At 36.6% G+C, this 27362-nt stretch overlaps 1 protein-coding gene across 1 annotated transcript in view; it reads right to left on the bottom strand.

Annotated features, from left to right (window-relative positions):
* The window catches only part of RAPGEF4 (Rap guanine nucleotide exchange factor 4), a 166872-nt gene that overhangs the window by 129045 nt on the left and 10465 nt on the right, over positions 1-27362 (bottom strand). Inside the window, exons 2-4 of the mRNA XM_088135803.1 lie at positions 22625-22767; positions 14365-14453; positions 4021-4167 (exon numbers count right to left, since the gene is read on the bottom strand). Of these exons, the coding sequence (XP_087991929.1) occupies positions 4021-4167; positions 14365-14453; positions 22625-22767 (379 nt within the window). The remainder of the gene's footprint in view (positions 1-4020; positions 4168-14364; positions 14454-22624; positions 22768-27362) is intronic.

A 27362-nucleotide genomic window follows, 5' to 3' on the forward strand; every position in this document is an offset into this window, starting at 1 on the left:
TGAAAGATACGGTCTTACTTCCCCCAGGTTGAGTGGATTTTGGCAATATCTTTGTATAATAAGCCAAGATATGAATATATTCTGCCTTTTGAAGCATGAGTGAATAAATCAGAATTGCTTCAATTAACAAATTTCCTGTAACACCTACTTCAGGAAACTGTAAACAACTTCAGAAAAAGCCAAGGTAATAAATCATGATTTGAAGTTGACTTAAGGTTTTGGCATACAGTAAAGCTGAGTTCCACAGTTGAGCTGTAATCTAGGGTTAATTAAAAACTTCCTGTTTTGAGAGTGACTTGTATGAAGAGAAACCAGAAAGGCTGAGAACATTTATGGGGAAATGATTAACTTATTAAGATGAAATGCAATTGTCCAAACTTGCTTGCTTATTCTGTGTGAAAGAGTATGAAAAGGCCTGTTGTTCTCTTGTATTGAGCGCTCAAATATATTTTTTAAGAATGATAAGAGAGTGACTGCTTCTCTCCTGTGACATTCCTTTTTGCAGTAAAAATTATCCTTTGTACTGAGCTGCGAAATACTGCTGAATGCAATCAACTCACTCTGTTACAACTAGAGAGCAGAGTAGCCTGCAAATAGGACGGCCGTGGGCTTGCAGTGCAGAACAGCCACGTGATCCTTAGCTATGTTGTTAATACTTCTTAGAGTCTCTTTCGCTATTCAAAATAAAGTCAAATATTCCTCACTTTATCAGTGTTGTGGTTTCATATCTACACAGGGCTTACCTAAGCAGGAATCACTAGATCATTTAAAAAAAAAGGTCAGGAACAATAAATTAGCAACATAATATTCCATAAACCAATCCAACAGTTTAAACTACATCAACTTTAATTTCGTTCTCAAATGAACTGTAAAGCATTTCTGACGTACTGCATTTGAAAAAAAAAATCAACAACTAAATTACAGTTTAGAATTTACTTACATAATATTACTGCTCAAAATAAAATTGTATAGAAGAATATCTGCTCGGAAAAGTGTATAAAATTAACATATACTGATATGCTAATGAGCAAACAAAGGAAATAATCCAATCAAAAATACTTTTGTCCCATCTATTTCAGTGAGTGGGTTATTTTTCCTCTGAAATTAATAGTACCTGAATGTGTGTAGCTGGCTGAATTGTGCCTTCTCAATCAGTTCAAAACACAGCATTTCTTAATCACAGGAACAGGAATTAACCAGCCCCATGAAACCCTTTTATATCTATTTAATTACAAATCAGTTTAAATGCCAAATGCCCTACTATTCTTAAAATGCAATACTTTGGTTAGCATTAGGAATGATACGTATTTTTTTGAGTATTTATTTATTTATTAAATTTATATAGTGGCCCATCTCACGCTTGTGAGAAAGTATGTTTTCATGGGTACAAAATTGGCATTAGTACATATTTTTCTCACAACTGTTGTATGGATTAGGCTTACATGTTTGAATTAAGTATTTTGAATTTAGTCTGGTTTTTTAAAATCATTCTGATCCTTTCAAATAATTCACAGGTGATAATTATACAACATCACTTCCAATATTTACATAATTTGTTTTTCTTAAATAGATTTCAATAATCTTAGGATTTTTAAAGCCAGTAGCTCAGAAATTAGATTTCAGATTTACACTCAGTACAAGTCATGTGCTTAGAAGAACACGAGACAAGACCTTATTGCTTATTGAATCACTGCTCACTGTTAGTTACTATATCTTCTATTTGCCATCTCTGTTTAAATTAAGCAAAACCTTTATGCATCTTATATGGAAAAGACTCTACTTCTGTGTTATACTTGCAAATCACCTTCTTGTCATGATTATCTTACTTACTTTATTCCTCAATACTTATTATTTTATTCCTCAAAAGAGAAAATGCTTGTTTTTCTATTGTCACTCCAGAAAGTTCAAGCCATACACAGCAATAGGAGAGCGCGCTAAAAATAAGTCAAATCTCCAGCAGATACATTCCCTCCCTATCTGAATCTGAGCAGCCAAATTAAAGACTAACACCTGAACACATAGTAAGTACTGCTCCTGTGCCATCCTACAATATCTTCAAATAAATTAATTTTCTCATTAACTCTTGACATATATACTGGGGAGGGAAGAAGTGAACTGTAATATCCCATACTATACACTGCTGAGATTTCTCATGCACAGTAACTACATTTATGCCTGAAATCAATATCAAAACTCATAGATTAGCCCATGAGAGCAATTTGGGGATTTGGAGTTTTCCTGTTTCAAAAATGAAATCTTAAAAGCCCAAGGGAAGTTATCTTTTCACAGATAAGGGATCAGGCATCTTAATCCTTCAGGACAACTTTTGCCTTATCCAAGCTGCTACTACAGCTGCCTGGGTAAAACTAGATGTCTCTGAGGATGAACATGATATATGGCAGAGCAGATGTTCACGGACAGGATGTTATTTAAACAGCAGCCATCAGAAGGAAAGGGAATAGCCCATTTTGGAAGGGCTGGCAGAAGATGGGTAATATTTGTTCTTTTCACCAAATAATTACTGAGATAGTGAGGATGGTTTGGAAAAAAACTATAGTTTACTTCTCTAGGCTTGTCAAAAGAACAACTGTTCTATGGAAAGGAGAAGGAAGAGCAGTGGGGAGGTCTGATGAAAAGCCAGGCTCAGCCCAAGGCATCTTCCTATCTCACAGAAGATCATGGTTTGTCCTTCCCCTATTCCACATGCATGAGCTAATGACACGGCAGCTGAATCTTCCTACAATCCCGGCAACAGGACAAGGGCTTGAATTATAAAGCTACTTTGGAGATGCAGGGCAAGTTGGCACCCACAAGTTCATTCACCAACTTCTCATTGCCCTGCAACATCTGTAGGCTGAAGCAATTGCCTTACTCTGCCTTGTGATTGCCTGCCCATCTGATAATATTTGTGTGTGCAGTTTCTATGAAATAACATGCACAAGTGGAAAAGTGAGAGATTGTACCATACAGCAAGCTCCTTAAGGATTTTTTTCATAAGACAATCTGGGAACTGTCCATACGTTCTTGAAGCCAATCTCCCTGTCCATGAACTTGTCATAAAAACATTTGTCAAGGGATTAGTATTAATTCTGATTTCTTATGTATAGGATGTCTCCAGCCCCATACATATTAAATTACTGTCCAAAAAGCTGGGCAACAATTGGGAAAAGTTTTCCAGATCAGGAAAACATAATAATTTTATAGCCTGACAATTAAAGGTCATATTCCACAGAACAATATCAGTTCTGTAGACTAAAAAGTAAGTAGCTTCCTGAGGTGAAATACCTTAGAGACCACCTAGCTAAGGAGGCGCCAGTTTACTTTACTGGTGTGAGTTAACACTTCTTAAGTCATGTTTTCACATTTTAAAATATTGCTCTCTAGAATCTACCAGATTAGTATGTTAAGATATGAACTACGCTTACTAAGTATGAAGATACAACTAATTAAAAAGTGAGAGCTTCATCAGTCCATCACCCATTTGCCAATTAATGAGATTATTTTTCAAAGTTAACCTCATTTTGCTACCCATTCTAAAATTCCCCAAACTGTTCGCAACAGGCTTTGCCCAAAACACTACAAATCTCCAACAGCATCTACCTTTTCACACTGTATAGCTGAATAGCATTTAAGAGATTATCAAATTAAAATCAAATCATTGCAACACTATAGATATTTAATAGAACAAATAAAAAAGTATGTCAGATTATAGGCATATGTAAATTAATTTTAAAAAGGGGGAATGGAGAGCCTTTTTTAAAACAAAAGTATTTATGTGCACCTTAAAAATAACAATAAGAATCTGGCAATTTGTTGAACGTTTTTGCTTTTCCAAAAAAAAAAATCTGTCCTCACTATCAATCTGAAAAAATATTTCACAAAAGCAGATAGCTTACAAAGAACTGTGACCAGCTCCACTGAATCCATACATAACATATCCATGCAATATACTGTATGACTAGACTGCTTGGCCTTTGTTCTGTCTCCCTGCGTTACCCTGGATCGGTCTTTTGAGCTTACCTCCCAAAGTGCCTTGAAATCTTTCTGCTCAATGCGCAGGAGTTCGCTGTTCTCTCTTGTAACAATAGTAGCATGACGAGGGGTGTTATCCAAGACCGACTCTCCAAACGCTGTCCCTATTCCCAAGGTGCATATTGTCACAGCATCCTGTGAAGCAGAGTTAAAGAGACACGCACTCAAGCCTTTGGATTCCAAAGGGTTTAGGAACCACTGTCAGTTGGGAACAATGGTTAGGAAATGACAACTCATTTCCTACAGATAGTCTATTTGTCTTTTAGGAAAGCCTTGTCCTAGTTCAAACTATCACTCATCCTTTGAATGTTTAGTCTATGTCAAGTAATAATAAAAAGAGAATGGTATCTATTCTCTAAAGAGTGGCTTTCTATTACCAGAGCCTAGTGCTCACATTAGGTAGGGTTACGATATCTACGCTGCAAAAATCTGAATGTCTACTACACTGCAGGAAAGAAATAGAAAAAACTCTCTCTCTCTTCACTGCCATCTAGTGGCTGTTTGAAGTTTTGCAGCAGAGGTATGGACAGCCCTATGTTAGGATGATGGGCAAACAGATCTTCAGTCTTAACCGTCCAATACATATATACCTCTTTAAATGGTCCTATCACTGCACTTACTTCAAAATGCAGAAAGCCAACCCACTGTGTTTGGGAACCCACATGAATGTGCTACTGCACTGCGCCCCAGACGCCTTATTCAAAGCCATGCTTTGCTGGCATTACTTGTTTCATTTAATTACTGAACAAAAGCAGTGAACATATATTGTTTAGAAGAATGAGATATTAAAGAGGGGATTTAATGAGCTGAACAAAGGAACCAAGAATTAGGCATCATGTCTACGTCCTAGTAGCTGCCAATAGGCAAGGTGTTACATTTAAAGTGTTGTTGTTATTTTAATATTATTTGTATGTTACAGGGCATCACCTAACTATTTCATCTTTGATTCATACTTTTTGTTTCAGTCTATTAGCACTACTATGATGACTCGCTGCCCTTGACATTTGAGGAATACAGAAAACAGCCTAAAAGCAAGTCTACTGTCTTCCCAGCATAATATCCCCAATGTTGAAAGACTATTGATTCTACCTGTTTTTAGAGAGAAGCCCTTCCCAGCCCTATCTACTGATGCCAGGGGTTTTATCTGAAAAACTTCTGCTCTAGCCACTGAGCAAAGAAAGTGGCATCCATAACAAACCACAGTGATGTCAAAATGACACGTCTTTATAACGTCATCATGCAAATGTCACAATTATGTAATGATGTTATGACATTTGATGCTTGTACATACACTGTATCATTTGTGTGATGGTTTCATGACATACCGTATTTTTCCGTCAATAAGACGCCCCCATGTACAAGATGACCCCCACTTTTTCAACCCAAAATTAAGAAATCAATATTTTAAAGATAGTGCAGAACACATTTTTATTTAGTAATTAGTTAACATTGACCTGATACACTTGGTGGGAGGAGGTCCAAACCGTCTCTCTGCAGCTCTATTTCCAGGCTCTTTTGCATAACTGATTACATTCAATCACGAGTGAAACTGCCGATAGCTTGTCTCTGCAAACCGCCTTCCTCCGATTGGTTTGTTCAGCATCAGCTGATGTCAGTTACATCAGGCTCATGATTGGAGGAAGTCTGTTTGGGAGACAAGCTATTTCACTCGTGATTGGAGGCTAGCAATAGGAGGAAGCCTCTCTGCAGAAACAAAGTATGGGCAGTTTTGCAACCGCGCAATTCTCTCCTCGGGTGACTTCCTTGAATAAGACACCCTTCAAATTTTAGGGTAAGGATTTTAGAAAAAAGTATTGTCTTATAGTCGGAAAAATACGGTACTTGTCACTTGCCATCCCCCCCCCCCCATGAATACCAGTGAGCTAGGGCCCTTCTTCATCATGAGAAACAGAACATCTGTAAAGACAGTACAGATACAGGACATGATATCACAGGCAAGTTCCCAATGAGCACACAGACAATGATAGTAGTGGCATTACAACGTAATAATCTCTATATATTCAGGCTTGTTCAATGAAAAAACCATAATTCTGCCTCACTTCTATTGTCTGAAGAGATGAATTCATAAGATGGAAATAAAAATAATTAGTTGCACAGGATTCATTCTGAAAGGGGGAATTCCATCCCTTGTTGACCTGAGTTCAGCAGATGGGTTCACATACTACCCTAAGCCATGATTTACTCAATCATAATTAGTTGAGTAACCACAGGATTTCCACGTTCACAGTCACGCTAAGCCATATACTTCTGGCCTTAGCACAGGCTGGAAACCAGGACAGTCAAGGGATGTAGTACGACTACTTCTTGTTCTACCTGCCTTTTTCCTGAAAATCAAACCTCTCTATAGTTCCTTTCCAAGAAGGAAGGAAGGAAGAGCTTGTTCAGAAAGTAAACAAACTGAGGATACTTGAGGCATTTCTTATCCCCTAGAAGTATACATCCAATTCAGTTTAGAAAATGTAATTCAGAAAGGGCAATACAATTGGAGAAGAGGCAGAAAGGAAACTGAGTTCATATATACATGTGTAGAGTTAGGGGAAAGAAACAATGGCTTAAAAACCTCATCAAAGGTGAGGGTTTTTTTTCCCCTGGAAAGCCAGCAAGCTCTGTTGATATCCTAGTGACCAAAGGCTCAATTTCTTTTTGGTGCCCATTTGTTCAATGGAAAAATCATGGCATGAGCCAATTAAATAGTAACACTGCTCTCAAGGAACTCCAGCTGTTCCCATGATCAGACTCTGGTAATGTGATAAACTTGAAGTGTTCCCCCTGGAAACTGAGAGCCAGCAGATATCCCACTGCTGGCTGCCAGCTGATGGGGCAGCCACTGAGTTTCTACAGAGAGGATGAGTTAGAAACTTAACAGATGGTTTGTTTCTGATATAAATATTTGATTATGTACAAGGCTCATATAACAATCTCATGCACTGAGACAGCAAACTAACATTAGAAATTAATGCTCAAATGGGTCAAATCCTTCAGTCATCTGTAACAGGTAAAATTATGGTTCAAAATGTCCATGTTCATGGAGAAGACAGAGTATTAAATAAATAATGGGAATACTTTGTGCTCCACTGAGTTTTTCTTCTCTCACAGCTTGGGGTTCTCCACTGAAGCTAACTATGGAGCATACTTCTTTATGCAACACATAGTTAAACTAATAACATTAGCAATGGCCACTGATCTAGATGATTTTAAAGGGGGACTAGACAAATTCATGGAAGATTAGAATATTAATGGTTAATAGATCTGATAGATATTTACTATCTTCTGAGTTATAAGCAGCAACTAAAATATCATCTTGTGGGGAGCATCGATGGAAGACGCTGTCACCCTCATATCCTGGTTTAGGTTTCTTAGATCTAGTGCCAAACTTGATACGTCATATTCTTCTGAAATTAATTTTCTCCCATGCAAATTATTTGTTACAGCAAGAAAACAAGGTTATTTATATTGATAAAGTTCATTTTTCATTGCCTGTGGTATTGTTTGAGTCATCAAAATTAGTATTAACACTATATTATGCAGGCATACATGGTAAATATGATCTTATAGCACACTGTAACATGATATGGACTAATCAATAAAAGGAGAGGCATAGTGGTTAAGGCATCAGGCTAGAAACCCGCCTTAGGAACAAAGCCAGCTGGGTAACTTTGGGCCAGTCCCTCTCTCTCAGTCCTAGGAAGGGGGAAGGGTAAAGCACTTCTGAAATCTTGCCAAGAAAACTACAGTGACTTGTCCAGGCAGTCTCCAGGAGTCTACAATGATTCAAAGGCATAAAAAGAAGAAAAAATCAGTAAAAGAGTCTATGGAATAGTATATTATATATGTGCCTATTTGTTTTTGGTCTTGGACTGTAAATAAATTTTGAGTTGAACTGAAAGGAATATGTGCCTATTTCTGGCTTATAGTTCTAAGAACTCAGGTTATTTCAAACTTAGGTGCCTTTAAGCCTATAGGAATTCAAAGTTCCCAATTTCATGACCAACTTTTCCAGGGACAGACCACTTCTGTCAACTTGAGAGTTACTGCACAGCATGCCAAGATACCCTTCAGAAATGGGACATTGTTGCCCTATTTTTAATTCATTTTTATTTTACTCTATTTCATATTTGTACGGTTTTTTATTTCATTGAATTTATCTTTACCTTTATATATTTTAATATTTTGTTTTAATTCATTTCTTTTTTATTATTTTGTTTTATTTCTTTTTCATTATTTTATTTTATTTTATTTATATTGTATTTCATTTTCTTGTGGGAATTTGGTTATTAGCAAATCCCTGCCTCTCAAAGACTGCAAGTTTAATCAGGCACATCTGATGAAGTGAGCTACAGCACATGAAAGCTTATGTCTTTTAATAAAATTTGCTTGTTGGAAAAGGTAATACCAGACTCCTTCCGATTTTTTTGCTACCGTTCCGTTCTGTATAGCTCTCCTCCTACAACGGTTGCATAAGTAGAGGGTGCAACATCACTAAGATTCTTTTCCTCAGTGTTACAGAGCCCTCTACTGATTGATAAAACTCTGCAATCTGTTCTCTTTTTTCAGACTGAAAAGTAAATGGAAGAGGGAATTTCAGCAATGCAAGTGAGCTTGGGGAGTTCATTGGGGGAGGAATGAAGGGGAAAGATATATTTTTACTCTTTAAAATACCAAAAGCAAACCAGTAAAAGTCCACCTTTTTTGGTGGGGACCGAATCGTTTGTTTGCTTGCTTGTTTGTGAACTTAGTCAATGCTTTAAATCTCTGCAAAGTTTAGGAAATGATTCTGCTCCTTAATCCTCCTTAAACCCATTAAGATCAAAAATTGTGGTCCTGCTCAATCTAGTGGGCTCTGAGGGTTGTAAAACTATGAGCTGTACTTTTTCCACACCTGATCTATTGCCACTATGCATTCAATAACAGCTTCTAGCATATAGTAACATGTACCATGCATTGACCTACTCTACATTTTCCTGGTATAGAACAGACAAGTGCAAAAGTGACCAACTTTCTTTTTCTATGATCAGCTAACAATCCTACTTCATGAGTTGTTCAGTGACATCATTATACTACATTGGTCTTGCCAGTGTATTTAAATCTTCTCAGACAAAAGAGTAGGCATGATGAACTTTCACAGGAACCACTATGGCTAAGAACATAAGCTCAAAGAAAGAACTATGAAATTCAGCCTTTCCCAGCTTGGCATCCTCTAATTAAGTTATACTACAGTATCTATCATTCACTGCCCAGCACAACCATTAGCTGTACAGGCTGTATCTTATACATCTGGAGGGCACCAAGTTAGGGAAGACTTATGAAGACCAATATTTTTATTCCAAGGATGGTTGGTCACACAGTCAGCCAGATGTTTGGACTTGATTTGGCATTTTTATCCACCTATTGAGTCCTTCCCAAGGACCTGGGATAGGCAGATGTTGTTTGATGTCGTTGTTGTTGTTACCATAAAAAAACAGGGAAGAGGACTTGTTTCAGGAGCAGTGCAGTGGGGTTATCAGCATATATGTGTACATTATTAGTAGGGTTTGAATGTGTGTGTGTGTGTGTGCGCGCGCGCATGCACATATGAATGTGTTGGCTTTTGACTGGGAAGAGGTTCAAGTCCTCTTTTGTTTATGGAGCTCACTAGGTTACTTTGGGCCAGTCACTTTTTCTCAACCCAGTGACTTTTAGGGCAATTTTTATGGGAATAAACTGAGGGAGAAATAGAAATACAGAACTTCATATATGTAGCACATTAGGTTAAAACACCTCTTCAAAATGTCCTCTGTCTAGACATTTCAAATATGTTAACATTAATATCTATTTAGAGCAAATAAGACTGCAGTCCTAATGTCATCAATGCAGCAGTCATAAGACTGGCCAGATGTTCTCTTCTGAGTTTCAAGGATCAATTTTGACTTAGAAGTGGGTGATCCTTCTTCCATGCCAACCTCTAGAGCCGGCTCAAACACAACAGGAAAGGGATTAAGCAGGGTGACTGAGAAAAGTGCTCTGTCACATCCTCAAAATGAATATGTGTTCCTATTGTTGCCAGAATAGGATGACTTTTTTAAAGGAAAAGGGTTAAGAAGAGTAAAAGATAGGCTTTTGGGAGACTCTATGATCAGAAGACTTCTAGAAACCCCAAAGTATTTAAGTGTAGTTGTTTAAAAAAGGAGAAAAACAGACTTTAAAAATATATGGAAAATATGTGATAAAGGTACCATGGGTCTCTAAATATAATGATTTCTAATATATGTATTTAAATGTATTTTACTGCAACAGCCTACATAAATGTATACAGCATTATGAAGACAATATTCTACAGGCCATTGCAGTATTATCTATTAAGAAAATATTTATGAAATGAATGACATCACAGTCTTGAATATCTGGCCTATCTTAACTCATTTATTGCCTTATTTTCTATGCCTCCAGGTCAAAAATACCCTTAAAGCATATACAGAAGGTGGAAAAATGTACAAAGGCTGATATTCTGTATATTAGGAAATAGACCTGAATGTTGGTCCTCTCTATTCCCCTAAGGCTTAATTAGAACAAAAAGATATGTCACTTTTTTTTTTAATGGAAAAAGGCCTTTTAAAAAAGATTGAGAAAACTGGTTTCAAAAAAGGCCACGGCAGAAACAGACTGACATTGTTTGTCCCCTTGTAATTGCTACAGGTACTTCTTCGTCCTGAAAAATACAAAAAATTATGCCCTTGAACTTTTAAGATTCAAACAGCAGTTCACAGAGGAAGAGCATGAAAAATATATTCAGAAGTATTTTTGGTTCTGCAATGTATGGATTGATGCAGTAATGGAATGGGACATATTTACAAATTAACACCATCAAAACAAATATGACTGCAGATAAATTGTTCTCTCTATCCTATTTTCCCTTGTAGCCTCTGCCAAGTAGAAAGAGGCAGCTAAGAAGGCACATGAAAGAGCTGCCTTAAAAAACAGATACCACACACATGAATTTCCCCCAACTTTTGAGAAAACCCTCCTTATCGATTGAAAGTCTTTCTCCCAAAAATAATACTTGGGCACGTTTTCTTCAAGGCTACTTAAATGTTAAAAATGAATTCCCTTGATTGCCACTGTGGCTGCTGTTGGTTTTGTTTCTGATTTTTTAGTAGGCCCTTTTCATTTTATTTTTCCCTGTGAGCAAACACAGGATCCATCACTGCCCCCTAAGAAAGGCAAATTCCATCATGCTTACTTTAAATCTTGGCTGCCTTCGAGCAGTCATCCATATTTCATAGCCCAGATACGGTAGTTCTAATTTAAGTCATGGAAAAATCAGAAATGCTATAAAATGGTCCTTCTGTGATTCCTTATTTCTTCTTTTGCTTTCAAAATGGGTGAAATAAAGGCCCTGGTGTCGGACTCTAGACTTAGGCTTTCACATAGAAGGAAAGCTACTCTCACTGTAACACCAGTAAATTAATAATTAAGAACAGCAAATTACCATATTCTACTGCAGCGGTTACTCTCAAGCTCACAGAAATTCTAAGAATTTCGGTGTCTATTTCTGCAATTTTGTAAAGTCATTTCAGTAGCCAAACCAACCCATCCAAATGAAGAAAGATGATAATACTGTGGGGGCACTAAATCTGCTTAGTTTAACGTGAAAAAGAAAGAAAATCTTATTCATTCTAGCACTGCCCTCTTGTGGTATAGAATTCTGCAGGTATCAATACAATTCAGCATGAAACAGCACATTAATTTAATCTGCTAATTTTCCTATTCTTACGAAACACAAGTCACAGTAATGCCGGGATTGACCAATTACTTCAGTGGTTGCTGCTTCTATACAAATAAATCAAATAACTTTGAAGAGAAAACAAAATGAGTCTGGTTTTTCCCATTTTCAGTGTGAATGGTTTCTTTCTTTTATTGTTTGATTGCTTGTTTAGCAATATTAATGAACATTGTATTTTGGAGAGTAATATAAAAGTATAGTGGTTTTTTTTATAGGAAGATGCCTTAATTTAATTTAATTTAATTTAATTTATTCAATTTAGGTACTACCCAACTCTGGGTGGTTCACAACATAGCAAACAGAATAAAATACAATATGAGTAAGGAAAGAAACAAACAAAAAAATAGAGAACATTCTAAATAGAGAACAAGTGAAAAATAGAAAACAGAACAGCAAATCTGACCCAAACCAGATTTTGCTAGTGCCTTGAGGATACTCTCTCCGTTTTTTAACTTTTGTTTTCTAGACTTTTTAAACTTTGTTCTGTAATTTTTAAACTGTTTTTATGTGTCTTATGTGTGAGCCGCCTAGAGTCACTTATATAGCAAGATGGGTGGCATATAAATTTGTTTTATAAATAAACACAGAAAAGTTACAGGCTCAAACCACCCTAGCCCAGGGCCTGGGAGGATAGCCAGGTCTTTAAGGCCCTTCAGAACACCATCATGTTGGAACTGTCTGGCACTCTCAGCAGGAGCCTGAGACGCCTTCTAGCAAACCAGATCATTTGTCCATTTATTCGGGATTATTAGAAGGATCTGTGTAGATTCTCCAAGATTTCAGGGGGAATTCTCTTTTAGCCTCACCTGGACATACTGGAAATTTATGTATACAAAGCCGGTGCTTTTATTGCTGAGCTACAGTCTCATCACCGAATTAAACACCTATCTCTGGATGCACCGCAGACCTTATAAACTAGATTTTTCACAGTGTGGAATAAAGGAAAAGGAAAAGAAGTTGAAGGAGAGGCAATTCATGCAGGGCAGGAAAAGCGTGAGGTCCTCACCTAAGGACCGCAATCTGGATTGCTGGGACTGCCATTGCTAAGTGGCACAATCACATAATGTTTTGCTTGATGACCATTTCACTTGGCAACAGAAATTCTGGTCCCAGTTAGGGTTGTAATCCAAGGACTACTTGTAAACTATTTATTTCTCAGATTTGTATACAGGATACACCCAGCTAAGCCAGCCTGTGGCAGTGACCAAAAGTGACAGAAACAATGAAATCTGACCAAAAACAATCAGTATCATGAAACTATCTCCATAATAGATAATCAAAAAACAAATACAGGCACCAGCATAAAATCCAGACATGGTTCAGTGTGTCACACAGTTACAGCTAATGTGTTCTATGTATTACAATAAGGCCACTAAGGTTTAGGTGCTAGATTTTCTAATACAAGACTCAGCGCAGGAGATAGCTGATAAGTTGATGTAAGGGATCTGGAAACCATTTCTTACATAAGATGCTTTAAAACCTGTTAAATCCACTAGAGAATGCCACTGAGAAAGTGTTAATGTGAGAGTAACCTACAAAGACTGCATATACAGATAGTCCTTGCTTAACAAAAATAATTAGGACTGGCAACTCCGTCGCTAAGCAATGCATAAATGACAGAGCCAACTTATGACAACAGTTGCAGCAGTTCTAGTTGCCATCATTAAGCGAATCCCATCACTTGATCACCATTTGTGACTTTCTGCTGGCTTCCCCATTGACTTTGCTTGTCAGAATCCAGCAGTGAAGGTCAAAAATGGCAATCTGGTGACCGCGAGATGCTGTGACCATCCTAATTGCAAGCCGGTTGCCAAGTGCCTGAACTGCAATCACATGACTTCAGGGATGCTGGGATACCCGCAACTATGAGGACTGAAAGTCTCCTCATTCAGCACCATCATAACTTTGAACAGTCACTGAACAAGTGATTGTTAAGCGAGGACTACCTGTAGTAGCCTCAGAGAAATTTGGTCTAATGGAAAATCTACTGAGAGCTTACTGATGTGATGAAGCTTTTATTTAATGTTCAAACTGTAACTAAGTATATTTACATCATATATACTGGATCCAAGTATATTTACAAGTTAACTGAGAAATATACTCTTAATACAGCTGTAACAAGTGGTCTGCAGAAATCTGAAAAACCAACAGATGGAAGCAAGGTGAAACTCTCTTTCCTGCCATCATGTGGTCTTGTGAAATTTTGCAGCCCAGATATTATAGCCCCAGGTTTAAGGCTTATGAGCTGTGAGAATATAAAGTGACAGGGAACTTCATAAATCCAAGATAATGGTGCTTGAATTTATGGTGCTTTTAAATGTGCTTTTAAAAAGGAATATGGGTGGAATAATAATGTGGTTTTATTATAACCATTGACACTATCTTTTATATTTTAAAAGACACAATATGACACTTGGTCTGGCCACTGATTTTTCAGAACGCTCCTTTAGAGAACAAAAGAGTACCCCTTTGCTAAAATTTCCAACACTTTTATCCACTTGTAGGCAATATTTTCCTGAGAAAACTGTACTGGATTAGAGATGCAATTTTACCTGGTGGTTGCTCGTATCAGACACTTTAACATCCAAAGATCCTGTCAATACAGCATACCAATTTGTTCCAATATCACCTTGACGAAATACTGCCAAGAGAGGGAGACACTCAAATTAAAAGATATATTTACAGTAACTATATGGTTAATGTAACCTAATTATAATAACTTTTAATTAGGTAAGCATATTTGCATCAGTAGTGATTATATTTTCAAAGAGAACTTTGACATCTGTAGTTCTGAGTAGAGTTCTTCAGATTGAACTATAATTCCTAATATTTATTTATTTGTTTGTTTGTTTGTTTGTTGGATTTCTCCCCCACAACAGGGGACTCTGGGCGACTTACAAAAAACATTAAAACTATAAATATATCTAAAACACATAATACATCCAGAATTAAAAACAATACTAAAAAAGGAAGATCCAAGATGGAAAATCAGGCTGCGGACAGCTGGCCACTATGGGGCTAGCCATCCCCCTGCTTGAAGTATTCCCTCCCCAACCCAGGCCAAGTGGCAGAACCAGGTCTTCAAGGCCCAAATATTCTTTGGGATTTGACAATTACACTGGTTAAACTGGGTTGGTTTATTTTTGTGACTATCTCCCATTTACTGTGTTCAGTAAAAAACATGATGATGTCATGGGCGTCCAAATGCCATCATGTAAATGGCATCTATTATGAAATGTGTTAGTTGCACAAAGGACATAAAGTCAGTAATTCCATCATTTGTGCAACATCATGACATGCTTGACAGCACTGTCCTCATGTGCTCATGTCCATGGATCTGCCTTTATTGCTTTCTACCTATAAACTACCATAATTAATCCCCTCATCCCAAAATACCCCTTACTACTATTATGCTGCAATTTTTTTTTAATATTAGGAAACCCTGAGAAATGCTCATTAGGTCTACATCACACATTATCTAAGTATGGAAAGCCAGAATTAACTTGAAACCTGTGGTGAAAACATTTATATATAAGTAAAACCAGAAAGTCTACCTTTCATAATTGCTTTGTTTCTTCTATTCCAACATTCATTTTGTTTCCCCAAAGCCAATCAGTAGTTTGTGACCACTACTGAGTACTCACTGGGCTGTTTTGAGGGTTTTTCCCCTTTGGGTGGCAGTCCCTCTCTCTCTGCATTTCTGAATGCATTGCCCATTTCTATGGCAAAAATAGATCTTCATATCAGGGCAAGAGAAACAAAGTACAGTTTATTCCCATCATTGCTATGGTGATTGTCAGAAGTTAAGTGAAAACTTCACAGAAGCAGATTGGCAAATTGTCTTTTGTTTGTGCAGAAGCAGCTATAAAACATGAAGTTTCAGTGGGGTGGGTGGAAAACATACATGTTAATTGTGTACATCAAAACTGAATACAATATGGTCATTTAAAATAGGACTTTGAAAGACTTTTTAAAAAAGTTTTTATTAAAAGATTTTACATATATAATAAGTACATTCAAAGAAAAAGATATAGTAAATGTGAAAAAGAAAGGAAAGGAAAGGAAAGGAAAATGAGAGACAAAGAAAAAAGGAAATAGAAAAAAGAAAGACAATAAAAGAACAGAACAGAAAACATGAAAAGAAATACAGAGAAATGGCTTACAATCTTCCTCTCGGCAGTTATACATACAGTTATAATCAAACCTCTCTTAAGATTACATTATAATTCCCTTCTTCCTATAACCTATTCTTTCTAATCATCAAAACCATTTTCTTTTTTACGCAAAGTCTATAAGGGGTTTCAGTCATTGATGAATGTCAATAATGACCCTTCTCTAATCAAACAAGTCAGCCACCTCAGCAAGTTCTGTCAATTTTACCAACCATCCCTCCATGGTGGGTGGTGCCGAATCTATCCATCTTTGTGCATATAATAGTCTCGCTGCAGTAATCATATACTGAAATAATCTTCTATAACTCTTTTCTAACTGTGTATCCATCAGTCCTAAAAGAAAAGTTCTGGCTTCAATTTAATATCAGTCTTTAAAATCCTCTGTATCAATGTGTGTATTTAAACCAAATTTTTAAAGGTTTTTTTATATGTCCACCAAGCATGATAGAATGTCCATTCATGTTGTTCACATTTCCAACATACATTTAGAATCCCTTTATACATTCTAGATAATACCTCTGGTGTCATGTACCAACAATACATCATTTTATAAAAATTCTCTTTAAGATCATAACATAATGTACATTTTAACCCTTTTGACCACATATTTTCCCATTGATCCATCTGTATATTATAACCAAAATTCTTCAACCTATTCTTCTTCCTTTTCAAATTTCAACAAAAGTTTATATATTTTAGCAATTGTATGTTCATCAGCTGTACACAATTGCACTTCAAATTCTGTCTTTCTTTGCTCCATACCATAAGTCTTTCTATCAATATTAAATCTTTCTGATAGCTGTAAATGGGAAAACCATTGACAACTATATCCTTCTGCCATTAGTTGCTCACTTGATTTAATTTTATATTCCCCTTGATGATTCTCTAATAATTCCTGGTACGTTAACCATTTCTCTTTCCCTGTTGCTTCTCTTCTGTAAAATGCTTCTTGTGCTGAGATCCATAGAGATGTTTTCACAGCCTGGGTTTATATCTATTCCATATTCTCAATATGGTATACAGTGGTTTTTAAAATCCACATTAACTTTAACTTTATCATACCATAAATATCATGCCATCCAAACCTCAGGTCATGCTCTCCTAACTCTAAAAGTCTTTTGTTTCTCAGCAACACCCATTCTTTCACCCAAACCAAACAAGTTGCGAAATACCATTTCAAATCGGGTAAAACCAATCCTCCTCTTTCCTTTGCATCTTGTAACACTTTGTATTTAACTCGTGTTTTTTCCTCTTGCCATATAAATTTAGATATACAGTGGTACCTCGGGTCACGAACGCTTCTGTTCACGACCAATTCAGGTCACGAACAGCACCGTTCGCAAAATTTTGCTTCCATCCACAAACTCCGCATCAGGTGACGAACAGGATCCGCGGCCATTTTCCCTCCCGTGACACATGGTGGTAGCTTCCTGTAGGGAGGGGGACTCTCCCTCCAAGTAATAACCGCCTCCCCACCCGCCTTCCTGTCCTCCACGCCAGAAGTCGCCTTGAGCAAGGTTAGCGTTCTTTCTCTTCGTACTGCACTGTACTGTATTTTGTTTCATATTTTTGTGGTTTAAAAAAAAAAAACATATGGTTCAGAATGGATTAACCATAATTACATTGAACCTTATGGGAAAATTTGATTCGGGGCGCGACCAAAATCGGTTGGCGACCAAACTCGGAGGGGTCAGAATGGATTAACCGTATTTACATTGAACCTTATGGGAAAATTTGATTCGGGTCGCGGAACGAATTAAGTTCGTGACCCGAGGTACCACTGTATCTTTTTGCCATTGCTTGAATGGTACATCAGTTGTCAAAACAGGTATTGTCTGAAACAAAAAAATCATTCTAGGCAAAACATTTATTTTTATCACAGCAATTCTCCCCAACAGTGACAATTTTAATTTCTCCCATCTTAACATGTCCTTCTTAATTTCATTCCATGTCTTAACATGATTATTATGAAATAACATACAATTCATATTTGTCATAATAATACCCAAGTATTTTACTTTTTTTTCAATCTTAAAACCAGTTTTCTCCATCAGTTCTATTTGATCTTCTATTTTCATATTTTTGTTTTCATCTTCTGATAATTAATCTTAAAACCTGTTAGCATACTAAAGTCCTTTAATTTTCCCATTAATGTTTCTACTCCCTCTAACTGATCCTCCAAAACTCCCACCCATTCATCAGCAAATGCCCTTAACTTATATGTTTCTTTTTTAATCTTTACTCCCACAATTCTCTCATCTTGTCTTATGTCTCTATTCAGTATCTCAAGAACTAAAATGAACAAGAGTGGAGAAAACGGGCATCCTTGTCCCTTTTTAATTTTACAAGGTTTTGTTAATTCTCCATTAATTATTTGTGCTTTCTGTGAGGTATAAATCGGTCTTACCCATTTAATAAAATTATCTCCAAAGTTCATATCTTCCAGAACTTTAAACAAGAAAGTCCAGTTGAAATTATCAAAGGCCTTCTCTGCATCTAAGATCAATGCAGCTTGCTTTTCATTGTGCTGCTCCAAATATTTCAGAATATCCAGCATGTTTCTAATGTTATCTTGTAATTGTCATTTAGGTAAAAACCCACATTGATCTTCATGAATAAAGTCCTGTAATATTATTTTCAACCTTTCAGTCAAAATCACTGTAAACAACTTATAGTCATTATTCAAGAATGATATTGGTTGATTTCTTGTTAAGAAATTCCTGGACCTCTTTAGGTATTAATGCTATATTGGCCTCTTTCTAGCTGCCAGGAATCTTTCCATTCTGTAAAATAACATTCATCGTTTGTTGTAAAGGTTGTAAAAGTTCATCCTAAAAACATCTGTAATAAGAGGCCAGCAGACCTTCTGGACCAGGTGCCTTTCCTGTTTTAGTCTTCACAAACTTCCCTTATTGTTATAGGTCCATTTATAATTTGTCTCTGATTCTCTGTAATCTTTGGTAAAATCTGTTTATACAAATATTCATCAATTTTTCCCAAGGAAATTTCTTGACTTCTTGATAAAGTAGAATAATACTGATGAAACACTTTTCACCTACAGTATTTGTATTATCTGTTATTATGGTATTTCCTTCTTGTGACTTTAGTATCACTTTCTTTTCTTTTTCTTTTTGCAACTTACATGCCAACCATTTCCCTAGTTTATTTGCAAATTCATAATTCATCTTTATTTCCATCTGTCTCACTGTTAACATAGATCATTGCCTCTGTAGAAGCTTAATTTGGTGGGTAATAGTTGTCCTCTCTGGGGACTTTTTAAATTCTTCCTTTTTTTTTAAACTCAAATCTGAAGATTAGTAGCCAAAGTCTTAGAGATCTAAATCACATCTATTCTTGAAAAAGATCTATGTCTTTCAGAAAAATAAATATATTCTTTTGAGTCATCGTTTTCATATCTCCATACATCAACAAGCTCCAAATTGTCCATTAAGTCAAAGAAAACTTTTGGTAGTTTGCCTTGTGTATTTTTAATATTTTTCTCAGAGGTTCTTTTTGTGGGGAAACCACCTCATTCCAATCTCCCAGGAGACACCGATTTTCATACAGAAAGTCCAATAGTTTATCCATAAGACCTTTATAAAATGCTGTTTATTTTCATCTGGGCCATACACTCCCAGTATCAAAGTCTTAGCCCCTTGCAAGTTAACTTCCACCCCCACATATCTGCCATAATCATCAGTCAATATAAGTTTTGGATATAGTTGACAGTTTATATACAAAACAACTCCATTTCTTTTTTTCTTTCCTGCTAAAATAAATTCTTCACCCAAATTGTCCTACAGATTCTTCAGTCTTCAATCTTCTTAACTTTTCCTTTCATATCCTTTTTTATCTCTGCAAATCCTTCTTCCACTTCCTTTTAAAAGCAGCCAAGCTATTGGCAACTGTTTCAGACATCCTCTTGCTAAATTCCTCAAACATTTTCTGCAATAAACATAGTGTGATGCTGTTGTCTGTAAGTAGTTCTAATAAACCTCTCCTTCCTTCTCCTATTTTTGCTGCTTTTCTTGTGGTTGCCACTGTAATGTTTATGGCCCAAAAATGAAAGTATATCAATTACCAGAGTGAAAGTAAAAAGCAAGCGTCTCCTTTTTTTTTTTCACCTGTTTTGTTTCTCCCTGTCTTTAACATTTAGCCCCAATTAGCTCTCCATAGATACAGTTGCATAGTCTGACTTATCATTATCTTCTTATTTTGTAAAATCCACCAACCATATACTTTCCTTAATAATACACAATCAGCATTCCCATGAAGGTCCGGTCTGTTTGTCTAGTTAATTTTATTATTTTCAAAGGCACTTTCATCAAAGAAAAAAAATATTCTTCTGTTTTCTAAAATTACTGTCCCCTTTATCTGTTTAAAACTTTCTTAAATCACAATCTTGTTAAGCTTTTTGCTTTTAAGTCAAAATCCCTTAAGATAGTTTTTTTCCCCTCTTTTTAATTCCAAAAATAAGGTGACTCACCAAGTGTCTTTATTCGTTCCTGCCAGTTAGGAGATCTCTCTTAAGTTATCAGTTAATTAATTCTACACATGTTTAAGAAAGTGAGGCTTTTGTGGATCAAGTGTCCATAAAGGCTGGCCAGCAGTTTTGACTGCAATGCTAATCCCTTGGCTCCCAAGCCACTCAACCCACCATCAACTGCAAGAAATTCAATTCCTACAGTGTCCTCACGAGGAGCAGCTATCCAGAGCACAAATGGGTGATCTCTTGATCTCTCCTTCTCCAGAGAGAATTTCGTCAGCCAGAATTCACCACCTGGCCACCAATCTTCACCACAGTGCTGTCCCTGCTCGCAGAAACGCTGGTGGGGTTGTTTAACCTGCCAAAACCTGTTTAGAGTTCTGGTTCCTTTTCCATCCCCCATTTCATTAAGGTGTCTCCTTCTTCATACACTACTTAAAAAATATTTTAAGATAGGGCTACAAAAATGGTGTCCTCTAGATGTTGGTGAACTACAACTTCCAGCAGGCCCAGATACAATTACTAAAACTGGAGGATGCAATTCAGCAACTCCTGGAGAATCACAGGTTCCTCACATCTCATGGTTTCTGCTACAGCAAATTATTTTAAATAATGGGAGGAAAAGGAGGAAGCAGGTAGTGTCACATTAAATGGCCCTGTTTTGCACTACTTCCCTGCATCTGTAAAACTTAATCCTGTTTGAGATACACCAGATCTTAGCCCACTTAGATTGGCTATTTTTTTTAAATAGTTTTTTATTCTCTAAGCATGATAGTGTTTAGTTTGTGCATATCATTCTCTTTGTTTTCAATGCTATGTTGCTATTTAAGTTATATCTTCACTGGTTGCTTTAATGTCTACTTTGCTTGTTAATACTATTTTTTTCTCTAAAAACTTATTTTAGATGAAAAATCAGATCATACATCTTCGGGCAAACTTAGGCACAAAACTAATTCTTCAGCCACTAAAGCATAGCATTTCTGCAGTCATTCTGACCTTCTCACTGTTGTGGTATAAAACCTGTGCCATGAAGGTAATGAATGGGATAGGAGAATGGACCGGCCACAAAACTTCACAAACAGAAGACCAACAAACACTGAAGTCCTCCCCCCATAATGAATTTCATAAAGCCAAAATGCTTCTCCATACAAACTACTGGTTATCAGCACATCCTGAAGAAGGCACCCTATCCTGCCTCTTTAATAACCCCCAAACTGTGAGTTTTTCAGTTTTGCAGAAGATGTAGTCATGGCTTCTACCACCTAAGTTATCTTCTCTCCCCTTGCTTACTCTTACCTCCTATCTAACACAGAAATAAATAAATAAATAAATAAATAAATAAATAAATAAATAGCTTGTTTTAATTGGCGAGAGGACAAAGAGGGCAAATTGGATAAGAAATGGAGACTGGAGACTCAGTGGCAGCAGTAAGGGTCATAGCTCAGGTGTAGCTGTTTAAAGATAAGACAGGTTACTAACTTTCATCCTAGAATCTTGTATGAAAATTCACCTAGGATAACTAATTAACACACCTGTTATTTTATCCATTTAAATAGTAATCCAGTAATATTTAAGCTCTTTTCAGGCTGCAATATAGCAATCGTAAGGTTATAAGTTTTTTGGCCTCTGAATAATAAATAAATATAATTCTAATAGCAAATAATTACAGTTAGTCCCTGGGTTAAGAATGTCTGGTTTACAGATGACCCATAGTTAAGAATGGAGCCTACTGTAGCAAAATTTGAGTTAAATACACAGTGACTTGAGTTAAATATACAATGGTTCAAATTAATTACACATTATTCCTTATACAGTATTATACAATAATACTGTTCCAGCCTACATACAAATTCAACTAAAGGACAGACCTTGGGAACAGAACTCATTCTTAAACCAGAGACTACCAGTATTTAAACTATTTAAAAATATTAGACAGTTATAATTTATAATAGAAAATAATCTATGGCTATATGTAGAAACTAATACATGAACAAATTTCATAAGAAAGATCATTTTATCCCTGCTCTTTGAAAGAACATTATACATTAAAAAAAACATTAAACACTAAAAACATTAAACATTTAAAAAGAAAGTAAGTTTGACCTGATTCCTGGTTTACTCTTACACATTATCTTTAAAAAAAAATAAACTTACATGTAATGCCCTTTTCCAAGTTTTCATAATAGCCGCAGAGACATATTTGCTGGAGAAGATTGGGATGAAATTTCTCAAAAGCTTTTACTTCTTTTAGGCGCGTAAATATTATATCCACATCTTCACTGGAACGCTCCAAAGGTCTGTAATAATAGAAATGAAATTAGTTTGTCTGTTTATCAAAAAATCTTTCACTTTTTGAGTCACTTTATCCAAAGATGGTGATAGGATTAAAATCAAACTGTCAACTAAAAAGAGCATAAAATACAGAAGTCAAAACTGACGCAGCTAAACCCAGCCAAAATCCTAAATATAATCAATCACCAACAATAATAACAGCAACAAACAGCATAACCTTGGTTGTACATCTCACCCTTAGAAAATTAGAATCATCTTTTAGAAAGTATTTTGTATCAGAGACAGTAGAATTCTGTAATAGCTGAATAGCTCCCAAAAGCCTCTTTCTAGGTACCTTTTGTGAAAAGGTGGTAAATGATATGGGGTAACTCCCTGAGTTACACATTTTAAAACACACTGCTGTGAGACAGCCTGTATGGTCTCATGGTTAGAGGGGTGGATTAGGGTTGGCAAAACTTAATTTCAAGTCCAACTCGTGGAAGCTCATTGGAGAATTCTCAGCCAGTCCTCTTCTCTCAGCTCAATCTATTCAACAGAAATACCCTGGGGACAGAACTGGAGGAAGGTGTACTATGTATGTTGCCTTGTTGGAAGAAACAACTAACAAATACTGTATTTTTCCGACTATAAGATGATACTTTTTTCTAAAATCCTTATGCTAAAAATTGAAGGGCGTCTTATGCAAGGAAGTAAGCCGAGGAGAGAAGTGTGCGGTTGCAAAACTGCCCATACTTTGTCTCTGCAAACAGCTTCCTCCTATTGCTAGCCTCCAATCTCAAGTGAAATAGCTTGTCTCCCAAACAGACCTCCTCCAATCATGAGCCTTATGTAACTGATGTCAGCTGATGCTGAGCAAACCAATTGGAGGAAGGCTGTTTGCAGAGACAAGCTATTGGCAGTTTCACTCATGCTTGAATGTAATCAGTTATCCAAAAGAGCATGGAAACAGAGCTGCAGAGAGACGGTTTGGACCTCCTCCCAACCAAGTGTATCAGGTCAATGTTACCTAATTACTAAATAAAAATGTGTTCTGCACTATCTTTAAAATATTGATTTCTTAACTTTGGGTTGGAAAAGTGGGGGTCGTCTTGTACATGGGGGCATCTTATTGATGGAAAAATATGGTAAATGAACTGTGCAGATTAAATGAAATGAAGAAACAAAACATTCACTGACTGGAAGCCCTTGAGCTACTTTTTTGAAATCAGGCTTAGATTACTGCAGTATTTTTCTATTCATAAAGAAGAAATACTACTTAGTATATATAAGGACGAGGAAACCAAGTCAACCATGAAACAAGTATCATAAAGGCGACTGGCATAAGAGCTGACAAGAGGGGGCAAACATATTGAACTGTTCTGTCTCTATGTGGTTTACAAAAATTACCTTGAGGTCAAATCACAGCTAGAGTGTAAGGAACAGTTCACATTTTTTATTTGCAGCACAAAAAAAGAAAGCAGCAATGCAGGAAAAAATGCAAGCTACATTCTTCTGAAAACACTGACCTAAACTATGCATTATCTTCAGAGAACACCTTGGCTTTCTAAATTAAAAAAAACAAATGTACCTCTATGTTCCTGTCTGTGAACTGTGTCTATTAACTTCTATTTTTTTGCCACTAATTATTGGCATTTTTTCATTATCTTCACTAAAACGCTATAAAGAAATAATAAATGGCCTTCAATTTTAAAAACTTGAGATTCAGAAAACCAAATGTATTTTCCTTTAGGTCAAATCATATCTAGAATAGCAAGTCCTGCTAATTTGGAGAAAGGTCTGCTTTTTTCCCAATTCCTGTTTGTGGTGGTAGAGGTGGTGATACCACCTAGCCTGATGAAAAGTTCTGGAGAACTCAAATGCTTGCATACACTTCCAAATGGTCCTAATAAAAGCATTTCTTATTGTGGATTATCTTCTCATAAAACAATATAGCCATCTATATTTTTTTTCAGTCTCTAAAGCTCAATTACAAGATAACTATCTATGTAGAAGGAACTGACAGAATCAGAGGAAAAAAGATTATTAGAATAAATTAGAATATAATATGTATAATTAGAATAAACAGAGAGCAAACCCCACTCCCTTCTAGCATTGAAGATGTTACCTAGCCAGGTAACAAAACGTCTACAAGAGAACAAGCAGCTCGGAGAACCGCAAGGACTCCACATTATTAGAATTCCCAGTACTGTACGTCAAACCTATTTCTGGGTTAAAAATTATCCAAGAAACTCCTTCCTTGGAGTTTCTTCTAATATAACATTATGGATATCACCTGATCATCACTTCTGTACTCTATGCCAAAGCCTTCATGTTTGCAAAAAAAACCCCATTTCCCTCATCAGTTTGAGGCTCCATACCAGGCCTTCTGAGCAGCTCCTGGCGCTCATAAATCATAAGTGGTAAGTCATCAGTGCCAGCTGCATGAGAACTTTTTTTTTTTGAAGTTGTTCACAAAGAGTCCTATTTTGCAGATGGGTACCCCCCACCACCTTAGGAGTAATTATGTAGGAATTTGTATCATTTGATCCAGCCCCAGGACAATTCTCACAGCAAGGATTTCAAAAGCAAAATTCCTTTGCTTTTCATGTTAAATGTGCAGTAAGCAATAGAGTAAGCCTTAATGAAATTTACAAAGCTTTCTTTGATGCTACACTCCAGTTTTAGCTAAATTATACACATCACCAACAGGTTTCTATAAACAGTAGTTACAACAACCCCTGCAGAAAGAGAAGAGGCTGGGCCATTCTAATTCCACCCCTCTAATTCAAACACTGTATGTGAAAAGCGTATGGCCCAAATTTTTAGAGTGGCCTGCAAACATGTTTCCTCTTGAAGGTGCATGACTGAGGCTGAGGTAGCAACTGGTCCACAGGCATCCAGTGAGCGGTATTTCAGGGAATTATTTCCCTATACTAAAATTTATAAATGTTTCTCTTTTCCTCCAGAATACCCCTCCTGAACAATGCACAACAGGGAACCCCAAACACTGCCTCAAAGTGATTCTGTGAAATCTCTTACGTAAATACAGCAAATTGGCCTGTACCTGCTGATCTGCATACATTGCTTTGATTCTGCTAACAGGGAATAAAAAAGGATCTCTTCATTGCACTAAAACTCCACTGTCTAGTAACTAGAAACTCATTTCAGTCCCACACTGGATGCTGCTCATAAACTACTGGCTCATCTGGGTGATTATTGTCCATAATAATAAGCAGCACTCTAGAGAATTTTTTTTTTAAAAAAAAAGCAAAACACCCTCAAAAGTCATTAGTCCTAAATGTAGAAGCTGGGATTAAATCCAAGACCTTTTGTATGGAGTTTACCATTGAGCTGTGCCCCTCATATCTTAAAGTCCACCTGCTCCCTCCTAACTGTGCTTTACTATTACAGTCATTTCCAGATGTTTCCATCTGTAAAGATTAAGCATAAAGCAACCAAAAATAGGGCCTTTCCTGTTGCACAGTTCTAGCAGTTAACATTCTTGAAATCTCCAACTGACAATCCTTTAATGTTTTTCCCGCCACTGCATTTGCTCCTGCTTTTAATCAGCAGAGTTTATGATTTTATTGTTCCTACTGATTTATGCTGCTTATTCTATAGCAATGGCTGATTTCATTTCATAACTGCATTATGTGCACTGATTTTATAACATTTATGATGTCAATTTTATGCTGGAACTGCCTTTTGATTGTTGTTATAGTAAAATGACAAGGTAGGGTAACTTTCAGAATCCTAAGCTAAACAAAAATTAGTTATTAAGGGTAATTTTTAAATAACGCTAACCTTCTTAATTCTTTTGGAGTACGACCTGGGATTGAAGCTAGTATGCACCCTCAAAACATTACAGTACACTGGCAACGTTTCCCTGCCTTCCCTTTTTAGCACTGAGTTGCTCATATATTGAGGGAAGCTTAGCAGCCCATTGCCAGAACAAAAGATAGGCTTCCTTTCCAGCATGAAGATAAAGGAGGTTTTCCCCACAGTTTTGCTGGGCTGCCAGGGTTCTCCTGGCACCTGTGAATACCAGAACTATTTTGGTAGACAAGTAGTCCTTGCTTAATGACCAGTCCTTCCAGTTGGGACTGGAATTTCAATCACTAAGCAATGCAGTCATTAAGCGAATCATCATGTGAACAGACCCGATTTTAAGAACTTTTTTGCAGCAGTCATTAAGTGAATCACATGGCCATTAAGTGAATCATGCAGTTCCCCATTGATTTTGCTTGCTGGAAGCCGGCTGGAAAGGTCGCAAATGACTATCATGTGACCCTGGGATACTGTAATCGTTGTAAGTGCAAGCTGGTTGCCAAGTGCCTGTATTGCAGTCACATGACTGCAGGGGTGCTGTGACGGTCATAACACCAGGTACCGGTCATAAGTCACTTTTTTGGTGCCATTGTAACTTCAAACAGTCACTAAATGAACAGTTGTTAAGCAAGGACTACCTATAATATACTTTATTTTCTTCACCTCCAAACTTGAAACTGGTGAGGGGAAGCAGGAGACAATATCTCCTCTTGCATATAGAAGCAGCATGAAGTTAGCAAATAAAATTATTTCTAAGCTAAATTTTTGGGTTGACTGAAAAATCTTTTAGTCA

Source organism: Python bivittatus, unplaced genomic scaffold (assembly GCF_059951505.1).
Source record: "Python bivittatus isolate LINGU-HERP-01145 unplaced genomic scaffold, Pbiv_v1 ctg000200_np1212, whole genome shotgun sequence".
Lineage (NCBI taxonomy): Eukaryota > Metazoa > Chordata > Lepidosauria > Squamata > Pythonidae > Python > Python bivittatus.